General features: G+C 27.0%; 1 protein-coding gene across 3 annotated transcripts in view; it reads left to right on the plus strand.

Annotated features, from left to right (window-relative positions):
* Positions 1 to 27,795, plus strand: part of Cap-D2 (CAP-D2 condensin subunit) — a 57,481-nt gene continuing 29,686 nt past the window's right edge. The window contains exons 1-13 of one of the 3 annotated variants that reach the window (XM_071186778.2): positions 247 to 287; positions 435 to 540; positions 1,086 to 1,211; positions 3,688 to 3,763; positions 5,711 to 5,769; positions 10,477 to 10,658; positions 11,492 to 11,640; positions 13,457 to 13,578; positions 18,424 to 18,547; positions 20,909 to 21,056; positions 21,705 to 21,827; positions 24,144 to 24,353; positions 26,934 to 27,045. In XM_071186778.2, the coding sequence (XP_071042879.2) occupies positions 1,094 to 1,211; positions 3,688 to 3,763; positions 5,711 to 5,769; positions 10,477 to 10,658; positions 11,492 to 11,640; positions 13,457 to 13,578; positions 18,424 to 18,547; positions 20,909 to 21,056; positions 21,705 to 21,827; positions 24,144 to 24,353; positions 26,934 to 27,045 (1,423 nt within the window). In that variant the 5' untranslated portion in view covers positions 247 to 287; positions 435 to 540; positions 1,086 to 1,093. Of the gene's footprint in view, positions 288 to 434; positions 541 to 626; positions 730 to 1,085; positions 1,212 to 3,687; positions 3,764 to 5,710; positions 5,770 to 10,476; positions 10,659 to 11,491; positions 11,641 to 13,456; positions 13,579 to 18,423; positions 18,548 to 20,908; positions 21,057 to 21,704; positions 21,828 to 24,143; positions 24,354 to 26,933; positions 27,046 to 27,795 lie in introns of those variants that run through there. The other 2 variants (XM_071186777.2, XM_071186779.2) reach the window with 2 other exon arrangements.

Below are 27,795 nucleotides of genomic sequence, written 5' to 3' on the forward strand. Positions count from 1 at the left end.
ATATTCATCGAAACTTCTGAAGAATACGTCTACTAGCACGAGGCTTATTTCTAGAGCAAATCAGAATCGAAAAATATTCAATTAAAAATAAAAATATAGTTTATGGGAGGGAATTGATAGAAAATGCTTCTGGAAGTACATAAATAAGCACAGTCAGTAGAAAAGAAATTAATACAAAAATAATAATCTTTTTTTTTAAAAGTCCGTTAATTTCAAAATTTGGCAGCAACTTGAAGGCGGAAGATTTGTTTTTGTTTGAAATTTAAAGCAACGAGTAATATTTAAAGGTATCTTATTTTGTTCAAATTTTACTTTCTATTTATTTGCAATGTAGTTCTGCCCATTCATTAAGTCAATTATGAACACCTTAAATGTTTATTCTAAAGCATGTCTTTTCTATAATCCTAATTTTTTACGTTTTTTTGGTCATTTAGTCCTTTATCCAGACACCTATTGCTACGGGGAAAAAAATCTCTCTTGGATGATGTTTTTAAATTTAAATAACTTAATTAAAAGAATCTTGTCCACCACTAAACACAGGTAATTTAAACAGATACATATAATATACAGATGAAAGCTTAAGTTCTAATATGTTTTTAGAAAAATATGTTTATTTAAAAAAAATTTTGCATTACTTCACTTCCACTGAAAAAAAGAAAAAATTCGAAATCACAGAGAATCCGTAATATTAGTTAGAGTATCTGTCTGTCTCCAATAATTTTTTTGAAAGTAAGTGAAGTACTTTAAATACCAATCTTTATATTTACTGTGAAATGGGGTAAACAATATAAAGTATGAACTATCTAAAGATTATTGTTTACCTCAAAAATAGATTAACTGAACATAAAGGGTAAATGTAAAGATATTTTTTCAACCAATTTGTAACTTCATTAAATAACAAATAAGATCAACAAATATAAAACCAGCACATTTGTTTGATGTAAACTGAAATTTCTTCTTTTTTAACGGGAGGATAGATGGAGTTTTTACCTATACTTTTTCCAGAACAGGTCAATTATGGTTTCAAATTATATAATATTTTCTGCTTAAGCTCGTAATGTTTACTTAAACACCTTTTATTTCAGATAACAGTATGTGTGAATCAGAATTTGTCGTGCCATTTAGGCTCGATGATCTTTTTATGAATTCTTCCCGGCAGTATTCGGTTCAGGAAGTGTATTCTAAGCAATATATAACAGTGGAAGTGTTACGTAAGTTGGATGTTGATTTAGTATATATCTTAAAATTTCTTTCTTTATTTCCAGGTTTTTATTCTTAATTATTTATTATTATATTTGGAGTTTTATAATTTTTAATTATTGACTATTCCTATCTTGTCTTAACGTTTTGTTTGAGATTAGATTTTTGCCTTCAAAAACTGGTTAAGCAGTCGATGACTGTTAAAACTGTCAAAAACTGAGGATGAGTTGAGTTACAAAACCATATTGTATGAATTTTTTTTTAATGTATTCAAAATATTAAATCGAATGGATGATTCTTTGTTGACATAGGTATATTAACAGCTATGTTAAAAAAAATGCAGATTTTCTGACATTTATTCCAAGTTTTTTTTTAATTCACTCCATTTAAATAAAAAGTATATTGTAAAAATTTTTTAAGTTTTACAAATGTTTTTTAAGTTTTAATTTGTCTACTCTTTCATTTTTTTTATTAAAATAATACTGCATTGCATTTAAAATAGAAGAAATTATATAAATTTTCATTGCAGTAGCAGGGGTCTGTCTAGGTTTTTCTGAGAGATACCTATTTTGTGAAAATTTACACATAATTTGTGAAAAATTAAAAAATCAACACAAAAATATGGATTTATCGTTTCTTAAGGGATACAAAAATAAAATTTTAAGAAAAAGTTTTTTGTGAAACTATTGTTTTTCCTAAACATGAATTTGTGAAACTAACATTTTTCCTAAAGTTAAATTTGTGAAGGTAGCGCTAAAGGGTAGTAAATTCGGCCTGGACAGACCCCTGAGTAGAGTCTTGTTAATTCGAGATAGATAGGACTGAGAATATCTCAAAATTTCGAAAACTCATATCATCGAAAAACATAAAATGCGACAAATCAAACACATAAATAATAAATCGAAACAAAGAATTATTGAATTTAAGTATTTAATTAAAAATTATATTATATTTAAAAAAAAATTACTTACATTAGAGGATCAGGATACATTTACTGTGTTACACCAAGTTACATTATTCATTATGCTACTGCATCAGGTTAATTGGGCTTTAAAATAATTGTCTAATGTTTTTTATTAAAAGACACTGCCGTTAAGTAGCATGTTGTCTGAAGTTGCCTTGGCTGTTGCTCTGTGTATGGCATTGCAGACAACGTAAGGCAAAGAGAAAACCACTGTATTGCATGTAATTTTTTATCAGGTTGAACAGCGGACAATTGTCTTAATCTATGATGTGATCGCTAAACTGTTAATTTCTTTTTTCAACATTTAATTGAAGTAATTGTTCCACATGTTGTGTGTGTGTGTGAGTTGCTCATTATTTGGGAGCAAGACTGATTTTTTCACTGTCTCAGATTTATTGGAAATTTGAACCTTCGAGAATCCACTGTAATACTAACATTTTTATGATTTTTTATTAGAATTTTAAAAAAAAAATTTAATTCTTTCAGTTTTTAAAGCTCTAAACTACTCAGGTTGATATATTTTTCAAAAGTTATTTGCATCATGTTGTTTGTGAAACATTTTACTTTTTTCCTTAATTATTTTATGAAAAACTGTATTCTCTGATTCTAAATTCTGAATATTATTTCAAATGCTGTAATAACCTATGGCTTAAAGGAATACTAAAAAGCAGAAATTGCAATAAATTTTCTAAAATCTTTTTATTTTAAAACATTAATAAATGTTACTAATTAAATATTCAGTGAACAAAAAAGCTTAAACAAGATTTATTTAAAAATTAAAAATATTTTAAACCAAAATTGTTTTCTTTTGAATTAAAATGTTGATATTGTTAATAAATGTAATATGGTTATCAATGTCGATTTTTTTTTCTCCAGCTTTTTACTTTTATGCCTTTATTTCAATATCCGTGCTGTTTCTTATACTACATATATTGTGTTTTTGTATTATTACTAATTGTTCAAAATTTCTTGCAAAATTCTGTTTTCTCTTTCGGCAAGCTTGCAACATTGTCAATTGAGTTTCATAACTAATAACTCATTGAGTAAATAAATAAATTTGTCCCTTAACTCTTTCTGAGTGTGTTTTTGTTTGTCCTATTAATTCACAAATACACAAGTTCAAATGTTATCTTGCTTCAAAACACATCTCTTTGTGTATTTTTTGAGGGGAACTTTTTTTTTTAAAGAAATATTTGAATTTCCAAGCTGTTGTCCTCTCCACTTTTTTATTTCACATCTGTGTAAAGTTAACAATAATTTTTAATTATTATTCATCTAAAAACTTTTTTAAAACATAAATAATTATTTATTTAAAAAAAAGGCATACTTTATTCTATGTGTATCTTTAATTCTTTTAAAAAGTATTTTATCTTGTTTGTCATTTATTGATATGATTATTTTTTTTCTTTGCTACTTTGACTTTCTATTAAAAATGTAATGTGCATAAACTTTTTCTGTTTCAACTAATAGTAAGTTTTATTATAGTTGCATTTTATTTTTTATGAATGTTTTTTATACCCTAGAACTGAAACGCTCCATGTATGATGATAGTGATGGCTTTATTTTTAAACACTTTGATTTGTACTGTAATCTAATAAGGTAACCATCTTTATTAACTTCGCTAACTTTGCTCCATTATACACTTGAACTGTTTACTTTGCTCCATTATTACTCTTCAACTGTTTATTTTCAATCTTATTAGTCAATATTGTAATCAGGTATACCTACACTATAAAGGAAGACACTAAAATTATAACTCATGTAATGTTTAATCTTACTTTACAATTTTTTTTTAATCCTTTAAGCATTTTGGCTGTGGTGGTCAAAGCTGCACTGTCCTACTTTCTAATTGAATAATGGGAGAAAGACTGAGGTTATTTGCTGTGTGTTACAGGAAATTTGGAAGTTCAGAAAAAGCCAAAGAGCTTAATAATTTTAAGACACCCCAATATGGGGGGAATCGGTTTAGTTTGTCAGCTTTTTATTTAACTTAAAAATTAACCCTATGATTTGATTTTTTTTCAATAATATAAATAGCTTAATCTCTCCCATTCATATTTTTTTTTAATATGCTCAGTTGTTAATTTTTTATAATATTAATTTCTTAAAAAAAAGAAAAGGAAAGAGAAACATTGAAAAGTGGACCTATGCCGTAAGGCGGGAGAGGTTTGTCCACCACATACGACCATGTAACAAAAATGTATTTTTAAACAATATTGAATGAAAGGATAAATGTTATCCAATACAGTAATTGCCTTGTATACTTTACCATTTAAAAAATATACATTTTTTTAAGAATAATAAAATACGTATGTCTTCAAATGTAAGAAAAAAATTCTTACTGCAAAAGTGTTAGTGACTTCTAAAAAACCTTAGCGATTTGGCTGATCTTCCGAATAAAATATTAGCCAAATGAAAATAATGTTAGCAAACTAATTTTGCTCCCCTTTCTTACTAAGCTATATACAATTACTAGCTATGCAAATTATTGAAATCAATTAAACTTTAAAAATTTCAGAATGTCAAGAAAGAAAAAGATATTCAATTTTTATAAAGCGCAAATGTTCTACTAAAGTGATCTCTGCTTTTTAGAATGTTACATTGATAGGTTCAATAAATAAAAAAGTTTTTTTTTTTTTGAAAAATAGCTAATTACAAATAATAATTAACATTAAAAGTATTTAATTTTTTTAGTATTCATCTGTTTCTCTTAAATATGCATACATCAAATGCCTTCTTATCATTATATAATGCGCTAGCAGGAATGTTCAGGAAACACATATTATTTTTCTTTTTTGTATACTTTCGGTATCTAAATTTTGTTTTTGTTAAGTTCATAACACTGAATCCTATCTCGCAGTCTACAAAATATATGGTGCATAACTGCAACAGGGTCCACCCTGTTGCATACGACTGATACAGTTGCCATTTATCATTTCTTTTAAGAAAATCAACAATCTCTTCTAATTTCTTTCAAAAAAGGAAAGAAAAAATTCCTTTTTTAGGTATAAAATTTGGCGAATATGGTCATTCGTTACCTTGCCAAATGAGACATTTTAAGGCAATGACAAGCAGTGTTGAAAACCTTCCTACACATTATTATTTATTAGATGAATTTTATTAGTAGCAAATTCTTGTAACTTATATTAATTAATTTTGCACAATGATACATGATATTATTGTTTAAAATTATTTAAACCATATTCAAATTATAAAAAGACATATAAAACAATAGCTGGGTTATGTAAAATCTGATACTTCCTAAAAAAAAAGAGAGATTAATGGAAAATAATATTTATGTCAATTTAAAGATTTTAAGTCAGAAACTAGAAGGAAAAAAAAATTTTTTTTTCTAGTTTCTTATTTATTATTTTTTTCTTAATACAACTTAATGTATCTTATTTTAGTTAAAGTATAAATTTTCTAATATAATAAACAATTTTGACTTTATGCTCTTTCCTTTCAAAATCATAGTATTTAATTTGTTTATTGATTATGACATTTGACTTTATTAAGAAGTCATTAATGGATATTTTATCTTTTCAGACAGTTTAAAGATTTTGATGAAAGTACATTGCTTACTGCTTTTCGAGTTCTTGCTCAAGGTAAACAAACACAATGTTTTTTGAAAAATATTTATATTGAAGGCATATTTGTTGTATTAAAATAAAATCAGTGTTAATTTTCTCAATTTTTGGAGAGCATGTTAAATGTGTAGATGTTATTAATTTTTTTTCTTTTTAATGTAAACTAACTTAACCAAAGAAAGAGTTTCTGTTGAAGTTTCAGTATCATATTTTTTTATTAAATTATTGTTTTTTCGGTAACATAATAAATAGCCTGGTAATATAATTTTCAGTAATATAATATTAAGCCTGAAGTCAGAACTGTGATTGGCACAGTATCCTTTGGTTCTTCATGAAATGTTGTGCCACTGAGTTTAATTTATGTATGCATTATGATTTAAAGAAGAACTGTTGTTAATGCAGCTCAGAACTTAATTATATCTTGAAAAATAAAGTTAATTGTATTTTTTTTTGTGGTATATATTTATTGTATGCCATAAACAAAACATTTTTTAACCCCCAAATTTTTTTTAAGAAAATCTTTAACAATCATATCAAAAACCATGCATATTTATGTACATTTTAGAACCTTGCAAATCCAAAATTCATGATTATCTGAATTAAGAACTATAAATAAATGGCATCTTAATAAAAATATTCAAAAATATTAATTACAAAAACAACAACAAAAAAAACAGTCGTTGGAAAATGTGATATGAGGACAAAATTAATTTGCATCCTTGAGCGCTTGAGTTGTTCAGGTGTGTAATTAAAAAATCTCATAAAGCATGATATAGTTTAAGTTGTAAGATAACTTACCCTGTATAATGTCGAACATGACATTCAAATGTCAGATTGATATGAATCACATTAAAATGTTATTGATATGATGAAATGTCAGATTGATATGATGAATATGAATCACAATAAAATGTTATTCTATGACTCACCTGAGAATTTTTTAATTTGTTTATTGAGAAAAGGCGTAGTGCTGTACCTAAACTTAGAAAAAGGATTAGATGACACAGTTTATTTCCATCTTTAAAGCAATATAGTCTTGGAAACAATATTGAAATATGTGCATCTTTTGGTAATTTTAAGAAGAAAAAAATCTTCTGCATTACAATAGAACACGATTAGATGACAAAGCAGTGTCTATGTAGACAAACGGTGATTATGTAGAAATGATAGCTGTGATTATGTAGACAAAAATATCTGAAACATTAATTACTTTTACTTTTCTCCAAATTTTTGGCAATCTTAATTTTTGCATTGTTGATTCAAATGAGTAATAGTTTGAATAGTCCCAATTCCACTGTATAAATATATATGCAAAGCAATCTTTGGCTATATATCCCTGGTGCCCAATCACGTCTTTTTCATCAAGTTAAAATATATATATTTTTTAAAAACTGATGTATGTTTTTTGTATTTTTAAAAGATAATATTTTTAGTTATTTTTCGTTAGAAAGGCGAGACACCATATAGCCTGTCTTTTGTCCAAACGTTTAGCTTTGTATCTTTTATTTTATTACAAGCGGTATCTATGAAGTTTTTACCTAGAATATTAAATGTATATGTTATATTTTATACAAAAAATTAAATAACATAAATAAATAATTTTTTAAAATTATTATAAAAAGATGATTCAAGGAAAAATTTTGCTTTCTTCAAGAAGTCAAAATATAATTTCTTATAGTTAGCTTTGTAGTAAAAGATGATAACGATCAGACAATGTCAACTTCAATGACTTGGAGGTAGACACTGAAAACACTTCAATGTGTAAAAAATCATAATACAGTAGATGACAAATTATCCGAGATGCTCAGGACCATCACTATCCTGGATGTCTGACTTTCCTGGTTTTCTGGATCGGCTAAGAAACTTTGATGAACGATGTTTTATAACTATGAAAAAGAGTAACACATATGAAATTAAGAAAAAATGCTCTCCTGAATTTAAAAAAAAAAATTTGAAGAAAAATAACATTTAAAATAATAAAAACAGTAACAAGTTTAGGCAAGAAAAACAAGTTTAAGTGCAAAATTCAAATATTTATTTTTTTTAAATTTCATCAACTTTTAGCTGACAAATGACACTTATTGTGTTTTAACTAATCCTAGCACAAGTAGATGATGGATGATCTACTAATTTCTGAGATATAGAAGATAAGAGTGAAAGGAGTAGAACCAAAGTGGAATAAATGAAACTGTGTGGAAAATATGTTCACATCTGTAGGTGAAGGCCAAGATTTGAAACTATTCTTTCAATCAGTAAAGACTAGGTGTCCCATGAATTTAAAAAAAAATTGTCAGAAATTTCTAATTTTTTGTAATTAGATATTGGGAAAAGTACTAAGCAAGAGGAACGTAAAAATCATCTTAATATTTTTTTAAAAAAGACTAACATTATAAGTTTTTGTTAAAGTGAGGGAATGGTGCAGGAATAATTTTAGTTAATAGCAAGTTTAAAATAATAATTTTAGTGAATATATTTAACACTGCTCCCACGGGTCAGGGAGAACAGGGAAAACCTGGAATTGTCAGGGAATTTTTTTTTGCCTCTTGAAAGTAAGGAGTAGACAGGGAAAATTGAAATTTAAAAAACTGGAAAATTTCTACATTGAATCTGGAAAATAACCAGTTTCAGAATTGTCAGTAACAGTAATCAGTTATTGAGATTAGAGTTAAATAATTCTAACTTCTATTACAATTATTTGTTGTAAAAATTTCACATTTTAGTGAAACTTTTATGCTTCTATCCTCATTCAATGTTTCTTTGTTCACAAAATCTAATATTTGACATTACAAATAAGAAATCAAAGTTGTCTTATGAATAATTGCATGATATAGATAAAATATAGTTTGGATTTTCATTGAAATTGAGTGGGAACCCTGCTTAAGTATATGTCAGTCTTTAACTGCTTTAAAAAATAACTATGTAAAACAAATTTTTTTAGTAGTCTTTAAAAACATTAAGACCTCAGAAAAGTGTCATTTTTTTCACTCTGTGATATTGAGAAAATTTGCTCTTGAAGTTCATGTCCGTAAATAAAATTGAAATAAAAATATTTATTCTTAAACTATTGCATAATAAGAAATTAAATCACCATCTAGATTTTTAGAAAATAATTTAACTATCTAAATTTAAATGAGGGAATGAGTCTCAACTTAACATTTACCCAATTTGTTTATTCCGTTTCTTTTTGCACACTGAAAAACTCCTCATCAAATTTTGTTTTGCATTTTTAGCCGAACATGTTCTTAGTACATGTGCATTGTTTCTACTCAAATAATTATGTCATCCATCTGAAATATTATGAATCTCAAATTTGACTTTATAAGTGAGGGAAAATTTTTTTTTATGATATTTAATAGTTAAAATATAAGGAGAGCAAAAGAGTTGAATAATTAACTAGGTTTTTAGTTTTTCTTTTTAATTAACTAGGAAACTCTGATATTATTTTTCGTGCAATGTAAATTTGTCAACTTACTTTACATCTCAACATTTAACATTTTTCAAATAAATATGTGTACCAAGATCTCAAAGATATTTAGTGTTGTTTTGTTTGTTTCGTTTCCTTTTCTTTTTTTTTATGTCAGATATAATTTATAACGTTAGTTTGCATGCAATATGTTGTTTGAGTTTGTTTCAGGGCTCAAAAAACCGCCCGTCCTCGGCTGTCAAAAATTTCCCGCAGACAACAAATTTCTCGAATCCTGCGTCCGCACGGACGGCCATTTTCCCTTTAATGTTCGTGATACATTTTCAATTCTTGTTATCTTACAAGAGTCTCGCTCCTCACTTCTAAAATGACCCTCTAATCTCGAAATACAGCAGCATACTGCGCATGGTAGAATTGATGTTTTCTCTGTCTGGGAGTTTTGCAGTGGTTGAAAGGGGCTTTTCAGCAATGAACTTACAAAAAAACACATTACTTACTGGTCTTAAACAAGAAGCGTTAAACCTATTTATGAACATCTACCTAAATGAAAAACCTCTTTCAGATTACTGTGCAGAAACCTCTGTAAATCATTGGCTTGATTGTGGAACTGGCAAACGCCATATTTGATTCATTTAAAAAAACGCAGTACCATAAATTGACATGACAATTGACAGATAACTTAACTTTTGTTATTTAAATTATTTCATCAAAGAAATAAATTATTTCATAATAGAAATACTAGGTTTTACTATTAGTAGCCTAGTATTTCTTTTATTACTGTATAATGTATTCCTAGTATTTGTAATCCTAGTAACTACTAATTCATTGTGCAATTTATATAAATAATTGTAATAAATTAAAGAAAATTATATTTTTATTTATTTAGAAGCGACGGGTTAGTTTCAAAGGTGGACGGGTACATTGTTGGACAAGCCGTCCTCGGGGACGGGTAAAATTTCTGAGTTTTTTCGAGCCTTGGTTTGTTTAATGATAATATTTTATTACTCGAATAATAAATTTTTATACATATATGTTCAAATGCAACCAAGAACTAATAGATTCTCATATAAAAAAGAAATATATGTTTTTCTCAATAAATTTTATTTTTAACCCATTTAAGCATTGAATCCCAGAATAAAATTGTACCGAAATTTACCAGCTTCACACTACTCTCCTTACTTTGTACTGTTAAATAACATGGAGTTAAAAAAAATATGTTGTAGAAAACAATATGTATAGCTAAATAATAAGTTCTTTAATTCCTTGGTTTTTAAATTGAAGTAGAAATGAATTAATTTCAGTTGCTGAAAAGATGTTTAAGTCACTCGAAAGCTTGCTGGAAGATGAAGATGAGGAATTAGACCAGGATTTGTGTTTTACTAACCGAAATATATTGAAGATGTGTATTTACTTACTTTGTCAATTAACAAATGTATACGAAGAAGAGATTTTGAAAAAGACTATTGCTGCAAATATTGTAAAAGTACGTTTTAAAAAAGTTTTATCTTTAAACTTTCTAAAACTTTAAGCTTAACCCCCCGTTCTATAAGTTTATTACTTAGGTGCAAATATTTTATCTAGCTCAAAATATATTTTTTAATGATATGTGATTGCACTGCAAAAAGTCAATTTAATTTGACTTCATAAATTTTTGAACATAATGATTTTTTTTAATATTTTACAAAAACTGTTCTTTATAAGTTTAAAATTTTAATAATTTAAATCAAGTTTATTTTATTTTTTTTAATGATTTTGAGTTATGCTTTCTAAAAAATATTTTACATCGACTGAGAGCACTAAGGAATTTGTTTAAACCATCCTAATAAAAACTTTAGTTAATATTTATTTTCATTGTTTTCTTACTAATCAATTTTCTTACTAAAAGCTTTAAAAAATTTTTAACTGCTGTTGAGGCTGGTTTGTTGATCCATTAGTTATAAAGTAATAATTTCTTATTAAAAGTTTTAAAACTTTTTGTAATATTTAATATAGTGCTAATCTTGATATATTAAAACACTTTTAAAACATTAATTTTAAAAGAGACCTAGAGCATAGGAAACTTTATAGCTCCAGAGAAATGTCATCTATGGAGCTCTCCACCTTCTTGCCCCTTTTATATATTAAAATATTTAACTTGCATTGTCAATTTAATTTACTCATTCAAAGTTCTGTTCATTCAGTTAATTCAATCATTCTAAGTATCACTGTTTTTACTTAAAAAATGGCTAATTGCCGTCATCAAAAGAAAGAAGTACAAACACTTATGAGAATAAAATATCTGGTTAAAAATTAATCATTTTCTTTGTATATTTTTAGGGAAGAAGAAAAAAGGCATCTGTTGATGATTTTGAATCTAAAGAATGGCCTGAAGAACGTGTGAAATTCCTCGTGATTATTAAAAAGTTATTCAGATTGCCTATTAAAAAGCTTTGGTCTCCACCTATTATTGAACATGAGTTAATAAAGTATGTTCAAATATAAATCCTTTCACTATTTAGTGAATTTTGTTTTAAAAGGAACATAAAAATTTCTTATGTTCAGATTAAAATTCAAATAGAATTCTTATTAGGTAACATCTCATAATTATATAATTTAGTTTATAGATAAAAGACAAAATCAAAACTGTTGAATTTAATTACTTTAAAACTAATTACTAGTTTAAAAAATGAAAAACCTGGATTCTTTTAATCTCCTTACATAAGATTATGTGTTTGCAGAAAATTTAAAATTCTGCTAATAAATTTTTGCTAAAGTGGATCATGAAAAAACAAAAAAAAACAAAAAAGGAGGTCAAAAGCATTTTCTTATCAGAGTGTTCCATATATATTTCTTGAGTGTTTGTGTTAAGAACTATGCGTGATAATTGTGCATGGCAAAAAAAATTTTAAACCATGGTGACAATGACAGCACTAATCTTTTTAATATAAACAGTTTTTTTAAATCGCTTTCTGGAAAATTTTATTTTTAAGAATGAGTTGTTCCAATTTATAAAAGTAAAGTATGCATATATATGTGTGTGTGTGTGTGTGTGTGCGAAAACTGCTATTGTGAAATTTATGTCCCTTTTTTTGCATTGTTTTACTTTTCTCCAACTAGGAAAAAAAATAGATTCACTATTTGAGTAAGGTGGTTGAAGATTTACTAATGAGACTTGTTATAAGGTTCATTAAACCTTCATCAAATGATTATTCAGTCTCTTCTAGTTATAGCTTTATTGGTTCTTTCACAAAGCAAAGTTGCATTTAAGAGTTTTCAATTTGGTGACAAAAGTTTGGTTTACCCAACTATAAGAATTGAAATTTTATTTTTCTCTTCTTATAGAAAAGCAAAAGAACATAAACTAATCTGAACTGGAATTCTGTGGATAAAAATTTTTTGTGGTTTAAATGAAAAAGGCAATCTAAGCTAGTTCTAATTTAACCGAAAAGTAAAACCTCAATTCCAAGTAATCAATTTGACTTTATAATGAAGCATAAAATTTCAGTATTGTATATTTTTTAATTTGGCACCTTTGCCTAAGTGTTAAATTTTTAAATTGATGCATAAGTTTATTAATATTATGTACTTGTATAGAATAAGTAGTATATACAATGATCTAGTTTGAGTTTTATAAGATTGCTCTAGTTTGATTTTGTAAACCCTAACTGTATATTTCTGTGTTGTACTTCTAATTACTGACAGCTAGTTAAAAAAATTGGCATCACTTCAATAGGATTTTATGCTTACTTTTTGTACCAAGTTCCTTAGGAAAAAGGCAGGTAAAGGAAATCCTTTCTTCCATGGGAAAATATCACTGTAGAAAATTATGAAATTAAATGTTTGATTTGTTACTTCATTAAGGGATAGGTAGGATTGTAATCAGCACTATAGTCCTTTAATTATTTTTTAAAAAAAACTTTTAGGTGGGACTTTTTTGTCCTGTGCAAATAATTCCCAAATGTTAAAATTTATTACAAATGTACAAGGTTTTTAGGTTATATAATAAAGACAAAGTCTTAGTGAAGAAAAAAATCAGTCAGGTTTTTTTTTTTTTTTTTTTTTTTTTAGATGTTAAATGAATAAGTTTTTTTGATTCTTAGATTATTTGAAAATTTTAGTTAATTATTTTATCTCTACTTTAATTTTGTAGGCCTGAGTTTGTTTTAAATATTTTTATTTATTTATTTTTATTATTACTTTTATGATTTCAGTTGCATGGTTTATTAGTATTTATTTATTTATTAAATTTTTTTTTTCAAAATTTAAAAGAAAAAACTTTTGTTTTATTCTTGTTGATTTTAGTTTTGTTACAAATGTGTTCTTCAAGCTTCTAGAAAATGCTGATGTGGCACGAGATAAAAGTGTCAAGATGGAAATATTTCGATTTTTAGGAACGATTCTTATTGAAAACCGAACTGGTTTAGGTAGGATAATAAACTTTTGCTACTTAAATATTTTATTCAACATCTCATTAAAAAGGCTTGTCCCAGGTGCAATAGATCAAAATAAAAACTTGGTACCAACATAACACAGATTTATGCGAAATTTTTTGTAAAATAAGTTCTTGATAAGAAAGAGCTAAAATGATTTTTTTCTGAAAATTTGGACGAAAACTACTATTAAGGGGCCATTTAGAAATTTGACTCAATTTAGCTAAGAAATGGTGGCTCATATGTTAAAAAGGACTATATATATATATTTTTTTTTTTGTTTATGGCCTTTAAAAAAAATTTTTTTTAGCCAATGTACTTTAAGATTTTTTATAGCAAAAGAACAAGTTTTCTTGACCTCAATTTTTTCACATAATGCATGCTTAGAACAGCTGCTCAAATTGCTCCAAAATAAAATTTCTGCTTCCTTAACTCAAAAATCCCTTTTTCTCAAAATTGCTCCAAGCTGCTCCGAATTTTGTGCCAAATTTGCATGTAAAAATCAGCTTTGGGGCTCCAAAACAGCAAGTAATTTTAATTTTTCATCTAAATATCGATTAACGTGTTTTGTTAGGTGTGTTTTTTCCTCAATTGAATAGAGGATGTCAAGAGGCTATAACTTAAATAAAGAATTCCACTTGTTCAGTGATTCCGCCTAAGCAATGTAATGTCTAATATGCCATAGATTGTTGGGGAGAACATGAACCATAGTCTTTTAGAGCTTGTAATTCTCTTACTGGGGCTAAAAAATAGTGCACCAATAAATGTTTGTCGATAAAATTATAATCAAACGTTATATACATATGAACAAAAATCTGTTTCTTATCTATCTCTTTTCTATCTTCTTTAATTTTTTCTATTGTATCAATTAACGCCGCTTTTTTTACTTGATACAGGTATTTGATCAGTCCCAATTAAACGCCTCAATTGACCAAAACTCTTCTTTCATAATTTTTTTGTTTTTTCTATCAAGAAGAAGAATTATGAATGTGGATATTGCAGAGATGCCAATTTGCTCCGGACAGTGTATAAATATTTTCAAATGGTAGCTTGTTGTATGATTCTTCTTTTAATAAATTCGATTTATAGGGTTTTTACTCACCACTACTTTTAAGTATTTTAAAGGCCTATGTAATGTGCCACTTTATTCGAGTTAAGAAGTCTTAAGCCTTTTAAAAAGCTGGCAAATAGTCATAAAATCTGAAGATTTTAGTTTGTAGCTCTTTATTGTTTGTTTTTTTTAAATATTTTGTTGTGTCCATAACAGTTGGCATCTCTGATATTGATAGATGAATAAAGAGGTAGAAAATTCATATTTTAATTAGAGACCTGCTTTAAGCAATAAAAAACCCATAAATATGAAAGTCCTGAATCCTAAAACCCATAGTTTGAAAGGTATAGCAGAATCACTGTTGCCATTCTAACATTGTATTAAAAATATTGAAATTGCAAATGCCATGTGGAAGGGGTCAACAAAAAAATCTATAAATGACAAGGAATTAATATGGAATCGGCATAAATAAATCAAGTCCATTGTTTAAAATGCATATTTATTTAAATATGACTCAAGTCTGTAGCAATAAATTGTGAAAAGTAATTATTTGCTTATTTAAATAATTATTTGTTGTGTATCTATTACATATTTTTTATTTAATAATGCATTTTTTTAGGCTCTGTCAAATATGGTTTAAAATCAGTGTTGCCAGATTAGGGGTTTTCCCCCTAAACTTAGGGGGATTTTTTATCTTCAGTGGGTATTTTAGGGGAATTTGTTTTTAGGGGTTTGTTTTAGGGCTATTTGTGAATTTTACTAGTTTCATTTTGGTTACGTTCTTATATCAAATTTCATAACTGAATGTGTGAGATGGTAATATGAAAATCAATATGTTAAACCAAAACAAAAGGATTAAGTTTTAATTTTAGAACTTAACCCTTTTGTTGAATGTAGTCAGTTATTACTTAGTTTGATCAACCTGGTGAATTTGAATTCAAATTATTTAAAATTCTTAATGTGCATGATTTAAAAATAATGCCTAAGAAAAAAGAAAAAAAGAAGTACGTACAAAAGAACAAGAAAGATTGAGAACACGAAAAGCAATTTAAAGCTAAATTAATAGTACAATTGTTCATCCTTTTATTGAATTATCAGCACATTATTTCAAATTAAACTTAAATTTTTTTGTAGAGTGGTTAACATCGGTGACTGGAAGAAGTAAGTTAGCATTTTGTAAATGTTGTTAAGTTGAGTTAAAAGCACATAAACATTTCTACAGTTGATGCTATTTCGCGTGTTCGATATGAATTTTCTATACATTATTTAACTTTTGTACTATTTTTTAATACTTGTGCATAAAGTTAAAAATTTTGCGGTTTTTTAAAAAAATTTTAGGGGATTTTACAACACCATCTGGGGGTGAACGGTTATCGACACCTGGCAACACTGTTTACAGGGATGAGATTTTTCCGCTTTTTAGCGGATTTCCGCTTTTTTCACATTTATCACTTGAATTTCAGCTTTTTTGTCAAAAATTCAGATTTTTCTAAAAATTTCATTTTTTTTATAAGTATTCCGCTTTTTTAGAAAATTTACCGATTTTCAAAGAGAAACAGAAAATTCAAACTGCATAGCTACCAAACCTTTCTCATTTTTACTTATTTTAGCTGTTTTTTCTCCGTTTACTCACAGCAAATAAGATTTTCGGAATTTTTTACCCGCCCTCCAGATAGATCCGATTTTTGTAGTTCAAACGACGCTGCTTCTGACAAGCCTTTTAGAGGTCCCAAGCCTGGAATCTGCTAATATCTCGATCTCATTCACACGATTTTAATATCAAACATAGCTTATCGTAATTGCGTGTTGCGATTCTGAATCACGTGATTTGAGTATTGTACGTTGCGATTGTTATTTACGAGATTTAAAAATCCGATATTGTGATTCGTATTTACGCCTTTTTAAAAACCTATGTAGCGATTCATATTCACGCAAGTTTAAAATTCAATGTCTTGATTTGCTCATGCGGTTTATAATATCAAACATTGATTTTCGTATTTATACGTTATTTTAATATAAGGCATTGGGATTCGCATTCACGCACTCTAAAAATTCATAATTCTTATTTATGCAATCTAAAAATTCCGCATCGTGATTCGTATTTACGCGATCTAAAAATTATGAATCGTGATTTGTATTTACGCGTTTTAAAAGTTCTATATCCCAGTTTGTATTTTCTCATTTTCAAAATCATATATCTAGTTTCATATTCATGTGATTTCAAAATCCATAATTGTTATTCATATTCACGCAATTTTACTATCAACTATCGGGATTCTTGTAAGAAGTAAAATTTTTTAAATTAGTTACTATAAAGATGACTGTTTTTCTAACTACGATTATTAGTATATGTAAGTGTTACAACATCAGGAAACTGGAAGGGAATATATTCAAAACTTACATTTTGTGCTTGCAAAGAAGAAAAAATAGGATTTGTCACTCACAAGATGTTTGAAGATGGACTAACGACTAAATATAGCAAACATAAGCAATCACTTAAAAAGGGATTTAATTTAATTTTTTTTTTTTTTTTGGAAAAAGAGTTAACTTATTATCAAAATTTTATTTATAATTGCTGTTATTTATGCTATAAAATGCAAAATTCTTATCAAATAAAAGACAATTATCTAAACAGTTGCTGATTGTCATGTAATTTTTCAAACTAAAATAGCAATTTTTGTATGTTAAGGAGTTACTATATATTTCTACTTCACTGTTATTGATATGTTTCAAAGGGCTCTAGTTAGATTAGACTATAATATGAACATAATGATTCGGTCCATTGTTAAAGTTTTTTTTTTCAATATAATTTAAAAAGTAATATTAATGTAAATTCTCAGTAGTTTTAATTTGCTGAACCAGGTAGTTTTTCAAGTAATAATTGTCTCTTATGTGAACTGAGGAAAAATATAATTTCCAGCTTTTTTTTTTCAATTGGTAATTTTTTTTTCTCTAAATGTTAAGTATCAATGTAATCATTTATATAATAATAGATTAGTACCAATTGTATGTCAACACATTATTTATTACCTTAAACTGTCTGAAATTTATTATTAAAGGGTTGTGCTTGTGTAAAATTTACTATTGTGGAAATTCAGCTTTTTTGCCTTTTGGCTAATCTCATCCCTGTGTTTAAAATGTTCATGTATGTGCTCAAATATCTAATTTTGCGAGCACTCTGAATCGAAAGAGTTTTAGCTCCATTCTGCTCTAAAAACATAATTTATATGCACCAAAACACATTTTTTCCTCTCCAAAATTATTATGCTGCTGTTCTATCCTTGCATTTTGTTAAATCAAATATTTATGTTCTCTAATCAAAAAAACTTTAAAATTCTTTAATTCTTAAAATATATATATATATATGTATTCAACATTATTCAAATTCACGTTTGATTCCTAGAATAAATGTTTTTATATTAGTTATCCAATGATATAACACACCATGAAAATCATAATTTACAAAGCAATTTAGCAATAGACTTTATAAGTTGTAAAATTTGACTGTACTTTGTAGAATTATTTTTGAAACAAAATAATAAAGTCCAACTTTGTCTTTATATGCAGTAAAAAAACTGGAGTTTTGCATAAAAAATCCTGTATGTAACATGAAATCAAAAAATGTCTATGCTTCAGTCCCTTACTTTTTGCAAATTCCACTTACGACTCTCAATCAAAGATATAAAGCTCTCAGAAGTGGTCACTGCTTAAATTTATCCTATTACTGTTTTTTTTATCTATTTATTTATTTATTTTTAAAGCTTACATTATTATTATTTTTTTTAAAGCTTACAGTATTAGAATTCTTCAGCTTGTTCAAGATTATGAACATTTACCTAATATCATGGCTGAAGTTGTTGTCTATTTTGTACAAGAATGTTCAGCTGACACCTTAGTTTCAGATATATGCAGGTAGAATGTCTTTTATTTAAATATAAATTTTTTTAGTGTATTTTAGTTTAAAAAATTCTTAATTATCAATTATTGTTTTAAATATTAATAGATAGGAATTTTTAACAGTTTACTCTATAATTTAGTTTATTTTTCTATCAATGCAGTAGAGTCTCGATAATTCAAGGTGGACGAGACTGAGCCAACCTCAAACTTTCAAAAACTCTAATTATCGAAAACATAAAATTTAATAAATATTTCAGTAAATGGAAACAAAGCAATTTTTTAATTTCAGTATTTAATTGAAAAATATATTATATTTTAAAAAAAATTCTTACATTATAGGATCAGGGTACATTACATTAAGTTACATTATTCTTTATATTACTGCATCTGGTCCCCTGTTGCAGAATTTTTTTGAGCTATCTGCCACAAAACTATCACTAATATCTATCTGCAAGATGTTTTTAACTACCACTTACTAATTTTAAATAACAAAAGGGCTGTGTTTGTAAAAAAAACTGCATAATTTGTTTTAAATTGAACATGTAATAATTTTTTATTCTGATATAAATTGATATTCTCACATTTTGTTTTTGGGGGAGGGCACAAGTTATTTCCTTCGCATTTTGTAAATTGATCGAGTAAATGCAAAAAAAAAAAAAAAAAGATAAACGAAATCGCCGTCTATAGGAAATTAGGTTGTTGTAATAAAAAATATCAGATTTAAAAGCTAAAGAGAAATCATTAGCAGTAACTGCCAAAAATTTGATAGAATTATTGCCTTAAAAAGTAAATACTGAAACACATGGTTCGAATTTTCCATATTGTGTGAAATATATTGGGATATTTAAAATCCATGTGAAAACCAATAACTGCCGAAAATACAATGGAAACATAACCATTCATCTACCGCTGTCATGTGGTGTTTTTGGAATTTGAAATTTCTCTTATCTGATTGAACCGAAGCAAATCAATGATGTGATCGCTAACTGTAATTTCGTTTTTCAACATACAGTCATAGTAATTGTAAAACCAGTCTCGATAATCGCTCCACATGTTGCGTTTGTGTTGGTCATTATTTGGGAGAAAAACTGATTTTTTTTTTTTACTAGCTCGGATCTTTTAGGAGACTTGAACAATCGAGAATGAAACTATCGGGACTCTACTATATACTCTATTTCTCTCTAACGCTATATGACAGGGGTGGCGAACCTTTATGCATCAACGTGCCACTTTTCTAAAAAAAAATTTTAATGAGGTCGTAGACGTGCCGTCAAATAATTTTGACTTCGTGATTATAGGGAAAATAATAATACACTATCATCTCAAAACTCTTTATTTACATTGAAATAAAATACATTTTGCAATGTCTCAGTTCAACTTAATTCAACTTAAAGTAACATCAGTGTGACTTCTGTTGTTGCAAATTAGATGGCAAATAACTTATATTAGGTTGTAAGATGTTAGTTTAAGCAGGACTCTTAAATTATTTTTGCTAGTTATTTATTGTTAGCTTGTTTTTTATGGTTATTAATTGTTTTTAGCATTAATTGTTAATTTTTTTATTAATAATTGCTTATTATTTTGTTTTTCGTGAATTTTAATTTAATTGTTACATATATCTTAATTGTGATAGGGGGCGTGCCCAAAATGTTGTGTCGAGTGCCATAAATGGCACACGTGCCATTGGTTCGCCATCCCTGCTATATGATTAACTAAGTGCATGGTCTAAGTTTATAAAATTTCTTAAATTACACCCAGTTATAATACTTTCAAATTTATTTGAAAAATCTTAATTTTATGTAATGAATAAATTTGCTTTGATATTATATATTTGTTATTCATATAAACTTTAATATAGAAAAAAGTTGTTTATTATTTTTGTATTGTAACATTATCAATAAATTCTTTCTAGTCATTATTTCTTTGAGGGAAACTTTTTTAGAATCCTTTTTAAAAAAATTCATTAAATGCATATAATTTATCTGATTAATACTTATTATTATTAATTTTTAAAAAAATTGTAATTTAGGAAGTATATAAGAGGAAAAATGACTTTTAATTTTAAATTATCACAATTTGTCAGTGCTTACAAAATGTTATTAATGGTAGTTGCAATTAAATAATTAACTTACAATCCTTGCGTAAAAATAAGAAAGAGGGCTGGTAAAAATTAAAAAGTTATTTGAAAATTTGTAGTAAATTATTGTACATATGTATTTTAATATTAGATAACTAATGAGATATCTTTGTATTTCATTATTATTATAATAATAATTTAAAGTTACTAATTTTTAAAGATGATTTTTTTTTTTTTTTTTTTTAAATGCAACTTGAATCTAACTTTGACTTAATAGTTTGTTTGTTTTTTCACTTTAGAGAGGCAACTTTACTAGACATGAAAACTTTAACTCAAAATCTAACTGCTGCCCACTCTTTGTCTACATTTCTTATAACAATATGTGAAAAATGTCCTGATAAAGTTTTAAATATCATTGGGTCTCTTCTCCAGTTTCTGGAATGGGAGGTAAGAGTTCTTTTTTTTTTTTTCTTCTTGAGTAAATAATTTTTTCTTGTAAAATCTTTTTCTAAAAATTTTTTCCTCAGCATTTTTGTTTCATATTGATAAGGGGGATGATTTAGTCTTTATTATTGTAGGAAACATACTTCCTTGCTTTATGTGCATGCATCTCATTATGCTCCTCATAACCTGTTAATTTCTAGCTAAAACAGTTTTAACTTGACACTTTTTGTGCAATAAAGGTGAGGCGAAGGCTTATGAGGCAGTTGTCATTTGTGTTAATTGTTCTGTCCTGTATTTGTTTAATAATTATTTTGATAAACTAGTTATGGTCGTTGCCTTTTCCTATTATGAAGCGATGTATCTTTCAATATTTACTAGCACGCCTTAAAAATCAGATTGATTTATCACTTAATTCCTGTATGCTTTACTTTAAAATGATGGTTATTGGTATTATACCTTTTTCGAGATTCTAAATTCTTTGTGTTAATCGAAAAACATTGATAACGAACATCTTGTCGTAGATTAAGGGCTTTTAAATTAGTTTATTCTTTTAACAGGTATTTTTTTCTCTTTTTAATATTCTACTTAGTACTAATTACTTCTTACTTTAATATTTATCATTTTTTTAAAGAAATATTTTTATAATTATAGTCTCATGTTATGAGGAATTGCACCTTGTCAATTATGGGGACTCTTCTGAATAAAATTTTAGCTAATGAAAACCTTGATGAAAAACAGAAAAATATTAGAGAAGAATTGCTAGACAAAATTGAAGTAAGTAAATCGAACAATAATTGGATTTTAAAATATTGCTTGCCTAATTTTATTATAATAAGTGTGTTGGAAAATAATTTTATTTAAAATATATTTCTTGCATCATTATATTTTATTTTAAAGCTCAAATGTAATCTGTTTTATTTTAAAATTGATAACCTTTTGTTAGTTTTCTCCCTATTATTTAATTAAGAGATTAGATAATAAAGAGATATCATCAAACTATGTAACCAAATTTGCATTTATTTATTTTTTTAAAATTTTTTTCCAATATTAATTTTTAGAATTGTAATTTTAGCTTAAAAACAAATTCAACCAAATTGCATAAGGTTGATTTTAATTACCAAATGAGACATAAAAAAAGAATTGTTACTGAAAAGCCTACTGATTAAAACTTATTGTTTCATTATAAGTATTGTTAAAAATAAATTTATATAGAAATCTTCAACGTAAAGTTATGTATAGTGTTTAAGCCGGTGCACAGCCATTTTTGAATAATATATAAATTTGGTGAATTTTATATGTAACCACACAAAAAAAAATTTTCTTTCTAGTTCATATGTACAAATTAGTAAGAAATTTCATTTCACTCCAAAAACTTTACTTATTGTTATAAACAAAACATGCAATACAAAATGGTTACAATCCTTTACTCTGAAAAAGGCTGTAAACTATATCGGTAATTTACTCTTTCAGTGCATGGTTTAAAAATCTTTTGTGATAAAGCAATTTGGTTTACCTAGTTAGATAAGCTTTTTCGACCAAGTGGCAATAGATTAGACATACAGTAGAGCGCCGATTATCCGAACTGCTCGGGACCGAACATTGTTCGGATAATTGGAAAACTGTTTAAAATCTAGTGTTCACGATTATTATTTATGCACTAACTTCCCTTCGCACCTTTTGTAGGCTTAGGACTGGTAGTACTATCTAAAATAGCTTTGGCGTGTTTAAAAGTTTTTTTCCTTCAATTTTTAAATATTTTTAATTAACTTTTTTAAAAACTGTTTTTCATTTTGAATTATTTTTATCATATTTCAGTTTTTTATAATTTTTTTCGTCAATTACTCATTTTGCCACATTTTTAATTATTTTCCATTGCAAAAGAAATCCAGCAAAGATTTCGTTTCAAGGAAGATGCGCTTTTTTTTTTAGCACCCATCTATCCCTTATTCTTTTTAAATAAATCAACTCAACTGGATCAACATCATTTTGACGCTCTAGCCAATTCATTGCAATATCTAATGAATTGCATGCTTCTATATGAGAAGGTCCACTATCTTGAACTTGATCACTTACGTCTTCCTCTTCGTCTGTGGAGTTCCGATTTTCATTCAAAATTTCAGCAACAATTTCATCATCTTCATCCGAAAGATCTACTGGTTCAAAAACTTCAGTTTTTCTGTTAAGAATTTTATTCCAAGATTTATTATTCCAAGCACTGTAATCACTAATCATTAAATATAAGTAACAACTACCCATTCCCCAATACTACCCTCAGCACTTATCTATTCATTAACTCCTTCTGCATTCCAACCATTGTAGACTATCAAAATGAAGCTCGCATTCGTGGAAGATAATTTTCAGTTGTGAAGGATTAGGTAGGTTTAACTGTATCACCATACATGTATGTATGGCTGCTATAAGAAAACTGCTAAAAAGGTTGTAAATTAAATATGGTCTTCGGATATAGGGGATGTTATTTATTCTTTTTAATTTAGAAAAATTGTCAAGAGGTTAAAAAGTATTCTAAACTTGAAAAAAAAACGAATTCAGACATAGTTCGGATAATTGGACGTTCGAATAATAAGGGTTCGGATAATTGGCGCTCTACTGTACTTGTTTTACTTTTGAAGTCAATTACTTGTTAGTCATATTAAAATGATGTTAATCTTTCAAATACAAAAAATTTAGGGAACTTGGTATGAATTTTTCATATCTATCACTATTTCCTTGTTGAATAACATGTGGAATATCAGATCAATAATAAAAAGTTAAAATTATAAAAACTAGTTTCCACGAAAAGGAATTGGTTGAAAAAGTGAAAGAAAACTTCACATATTCTAATAAACTGAAAAATGAGTTTTTTAGGACTCCATTACATGTTTTATTTTGTAGGTAGTGCCTTAAGAAATATTAATAAGTATCTATTTATTTTCTATTTTTAAGATTATACTTTCCAATCAATTTTATTCAAATTGATTCTGATATTTCTGTAATATCATGATAGGTCCCATTTTTCAAAGGTTATCTTTAATTGTGAGAGTTTGCCAATGTATGATAAAATGTGTATCATAACTGTTTATTTCCTTCTAGACTCATCTTTTAGATACCAACTCTTTTGTTAGAAGTAAGGCAATTCAAGTCCTGAAAATGCTTCTGGATGAAAAAGCACTGGCATCTTTTGAACTTTATCGCATTGGAATATCAATATCAAAGCGTCTGAGGGATAAAGCAAGCAATGTTCGCAAAAATGCAATGTCATTCTTAGCCCAGTTTATCAAAGTGAATCAATTTGCCTGTCAGGTAAAAAAAATCCATTTTAAAATATTGTTAATGAAAATGAGAGGTTAAAATTATTTGAAGAATTTTTGTCAAAAATGGATTTGCAATTTTTCTTTGAACAGCTTTTACTTTCTGTTATTATTACATTCTGTTATGTTTTTTTATTTATTATTATTATTATTACTTTTTTTATAATTACTGTATTTTTTGTTATGATTTTTTTCCTACATACAATTCATTATTTGTTTGATAATTAAACTCAAATCAATCTTTCCAACACTGTTATGGACTTGAATTGTTAGTTTTTATGTATAAATACATTTTATTTTTATTGTCTACTTAAAAGAAAGTTACTGACTTCACTTTAATATTAAATTTTGCATTTTAATGTTACTATGAAAAATCAACTCCCTTGCTATGAGAAATAAATGAAAAATAGCTTTGCAATTACAAAAAGGCTTTATTACAAATTGGTATCTTTGCGAATTGATATTAAAGTATTCATATTTTTTAGCAAAGTTTTTTACTACTCTATCCTACCCTTAGAATAGTGAATTTCATATTTTAATACTGTTGTCCTGATATAACAATTTTCAATTGAACTCCAATTTGAAATTTAATAAATAATATTAGTCCTCCTTTTTTTAACATAGAAAATTTAAAATTAATGGTGCATATAATTTTTTGTTATCAGAGGAACCGAGAAAAAGATCCGAGCCCTATCCCTTCAATCAGTAGGGATTCAAAACGCTAGAACAATTGCCTTCAAGAGTACAGAAAGAGATACACTATTAGCAGTTTATTGTATATCAAACCGATGGAGGGAAACAAATATAATAGATTATCCATTTTAAATATTTAAGTGAACATAAAAATCGGAAAGAAGTTCCGAAAATATAGCAAGCAGGAAAAATATGGATATTTATACTAAGATATTAGTACAAAGTAAAGTAAAACAACGTTTAAGAGCACAAAAAATATATGAAATGCATTTCATGTATTTTTTGTGCTCTTAAATGTTGTTTTACCTTACTTTGTATTTCAGCACAAAGGTCGCCCTTATGTGTATTTAAGATATTAGTAGTCAAAGAAATAACTGAAATGAGAATTTAAAATACCCTTTATGCAACCATATCAAAAACTAAGTTAATTGTTATTTTCATTAAGAAATGGGTTATTAGGGAATTAAATACAAATTTGAAAATAAAATGCTATGGAATATGTTCTATTTTGTTATGCTAAATTATGCTAAGCTAAAAGAAAAGCTTGAATTAGAGTTTCATATGTTATTACAGCTGCTAAAAATAAACATTTATTTTTCACAGCAATGATCCCTAATTCCTTCAAAATTAATTTTTTCACTAATAATTTACATGTAGTGAACTGTGTATATACAGTATTTTACTTATCTTATTACGATTATAAGGTTGGCATGAATCATAATTAAACTATTTTTGTTTCTTACTCATTTGTTCTAAAACTGTTCTTAAATAACGACATTGAAAACTTTTTAAAATTAAAAGTTAAGAAAAAAACACTAGTTAATACACTGAAGAGCCAAAAAAACTGGTATACCAGCCTAATATCGTGTAGGGCCCCCGCGAGCATGCAGATGTGCTGCAACATGACGTGGCATGGATTCGATCAATGTATTTATATACAGTATTTTACTTATCTTACTACGATTATGAGGTTGGCATGAATCATAATTAAACTATTTTTGTTTCTTACTCATTTGCTCTAAAACTGTTTTTAAATAACGACATTGAAAACTTTTTAAAATTAAAAGTTAAGAAAAAAACACTAGTTAATACACTGAAGAGCCAAAAAAACTGGTATGCCTGCCTAATATCGTGTAGGGCCCCCACGAGCATGCAGATGTGCCGCAACACGACGTGGCATGGATTCGATCAATGTGTGAAGTAGTGCTGAAGATAATTGACAGCATGAATCCTGCAGGGCTGTCTATAAACCAATGGGAGTAAGAGGGGGTGTGGATATCTTCTGAACATCACGTTGCAAGGCATCCCAAATACGTTCAATAATGTTCATGTCTGGGGATTTTGGTGGCCAGCGGAAGTGTCTAAATTCAGAAGAGTGCCATGAGTGGTGTCAATTATCTCCAGCACTACTTCACATTGATCGAATCCATGCCACGTCGTGTTGCGGCACTTCTGCGTGCTCGCGGGGGCCCTGCAGGATATTAGGCAGGTATACCAGTTTTTTTTGGCTCTTCAGTGTAGTATCAATTTGAATTTTGTTCAGAAATTTTGCAGGCTTATATTAATTATAGAAAATTTTATAATTAAATTATGTTGTTTTTTTTTTTCTTTTATCCTAGAGATAGTTTTGCATATAACTTATTACATTTTTTTGTATATCATAGAAATTTATAGCTTTTTTTTATTCATTAAATCATTTACAAATAATTCAAATTCTCATGTTCTTATGTTAGATTATGCTTTTTAATTAAGTTCTTAATAAATATTTTTGTAGTATTGCTTCAAAATGATTTGTGGAAATTTTAAAAAGGTGACATTAATTGAAAAGTAATGTGACTGTGTTCTTTCATCAAATGTTTGACTGTGTACATTCTTCCAGATTCCATTGTCTGTTTTAAAAGAGAGTTATCAGAAAGAATCCCAAAATCTTAAAGATATGGAAAAATCAAGACCAGTCATATTTGATGATTCTGATGATGATGAGCCTCAAGGTATAAATACTGTGTTGCTGTGGTTAAAGTAATTAATTAAGTTACTGTGATTTTTATCTCTCCTATCTTTTTTTTTCTGAAATATTTTTTTTTCTATTTTTAATACTTAAAAAATAATTTTTCTTAAAATTTGTTAATAAAAATAAGATGTTAAAATTATTTGAAAATTTTTTGTCAAAAATGGATTTGCAATTATTATTATTATTTGACATTTTTTTTCACTTTCTGTGTCTCTTTCATTATTATTTGTTTGCTAATTAAACTCAAAACAATTCAATCTTTGATTTCTTTTTCCATTGTTCTTTTCTCTTATGTATATGACTCTATAATTCATAAATTCAATATTTATCGTATTCCTTATTCATTTAGAATACTTCTATTATCAAATTAATAATTTCTGAATGAAATGTTTTCTCATGTTAAATAATAACAAATTCACTATTGTTGTGAAATGAAAGAGAGAAACATTAAGGGGTAGAAGAAAATTGCAAGATCGAGGAAGGGAGAAAAAGATTGAAAAAGTTAATCAAACAACAAAAAATAATAAATAAATAAAGTGTGGGACTGAGAACACCAGAGGTATCAAAATGTATACATTATTAGAAGAAAAAGGGATGCTAGAAAAACCATTAGCTAAATTATTAAAATTTTAAAAATTAGGAAAATAATACTAGAAGTTCTAGGTCAGTGGCAACATAAAAATGTCAGGAGAAAAATGTTAAATGATTTTAGTATATTAAGACTCAAAAT

This window comes from Parasteatoda tepidariorum, chromosome 9 (genome assembly GCF_982258835.1).
Source record: "Parasteatoda tepidariorum strain Cologne lab strain chromosome 9, Ptep-v5.0, whole genome shotgun sequence".
NCBI classification, from domain to species: domain Eukaryota; kingdom Metazoa; phylum Arthropoda; class Arachnida; order Araneae; family Theridiidae; genus Parasteatoda; species Parasteatoda tepidariorum.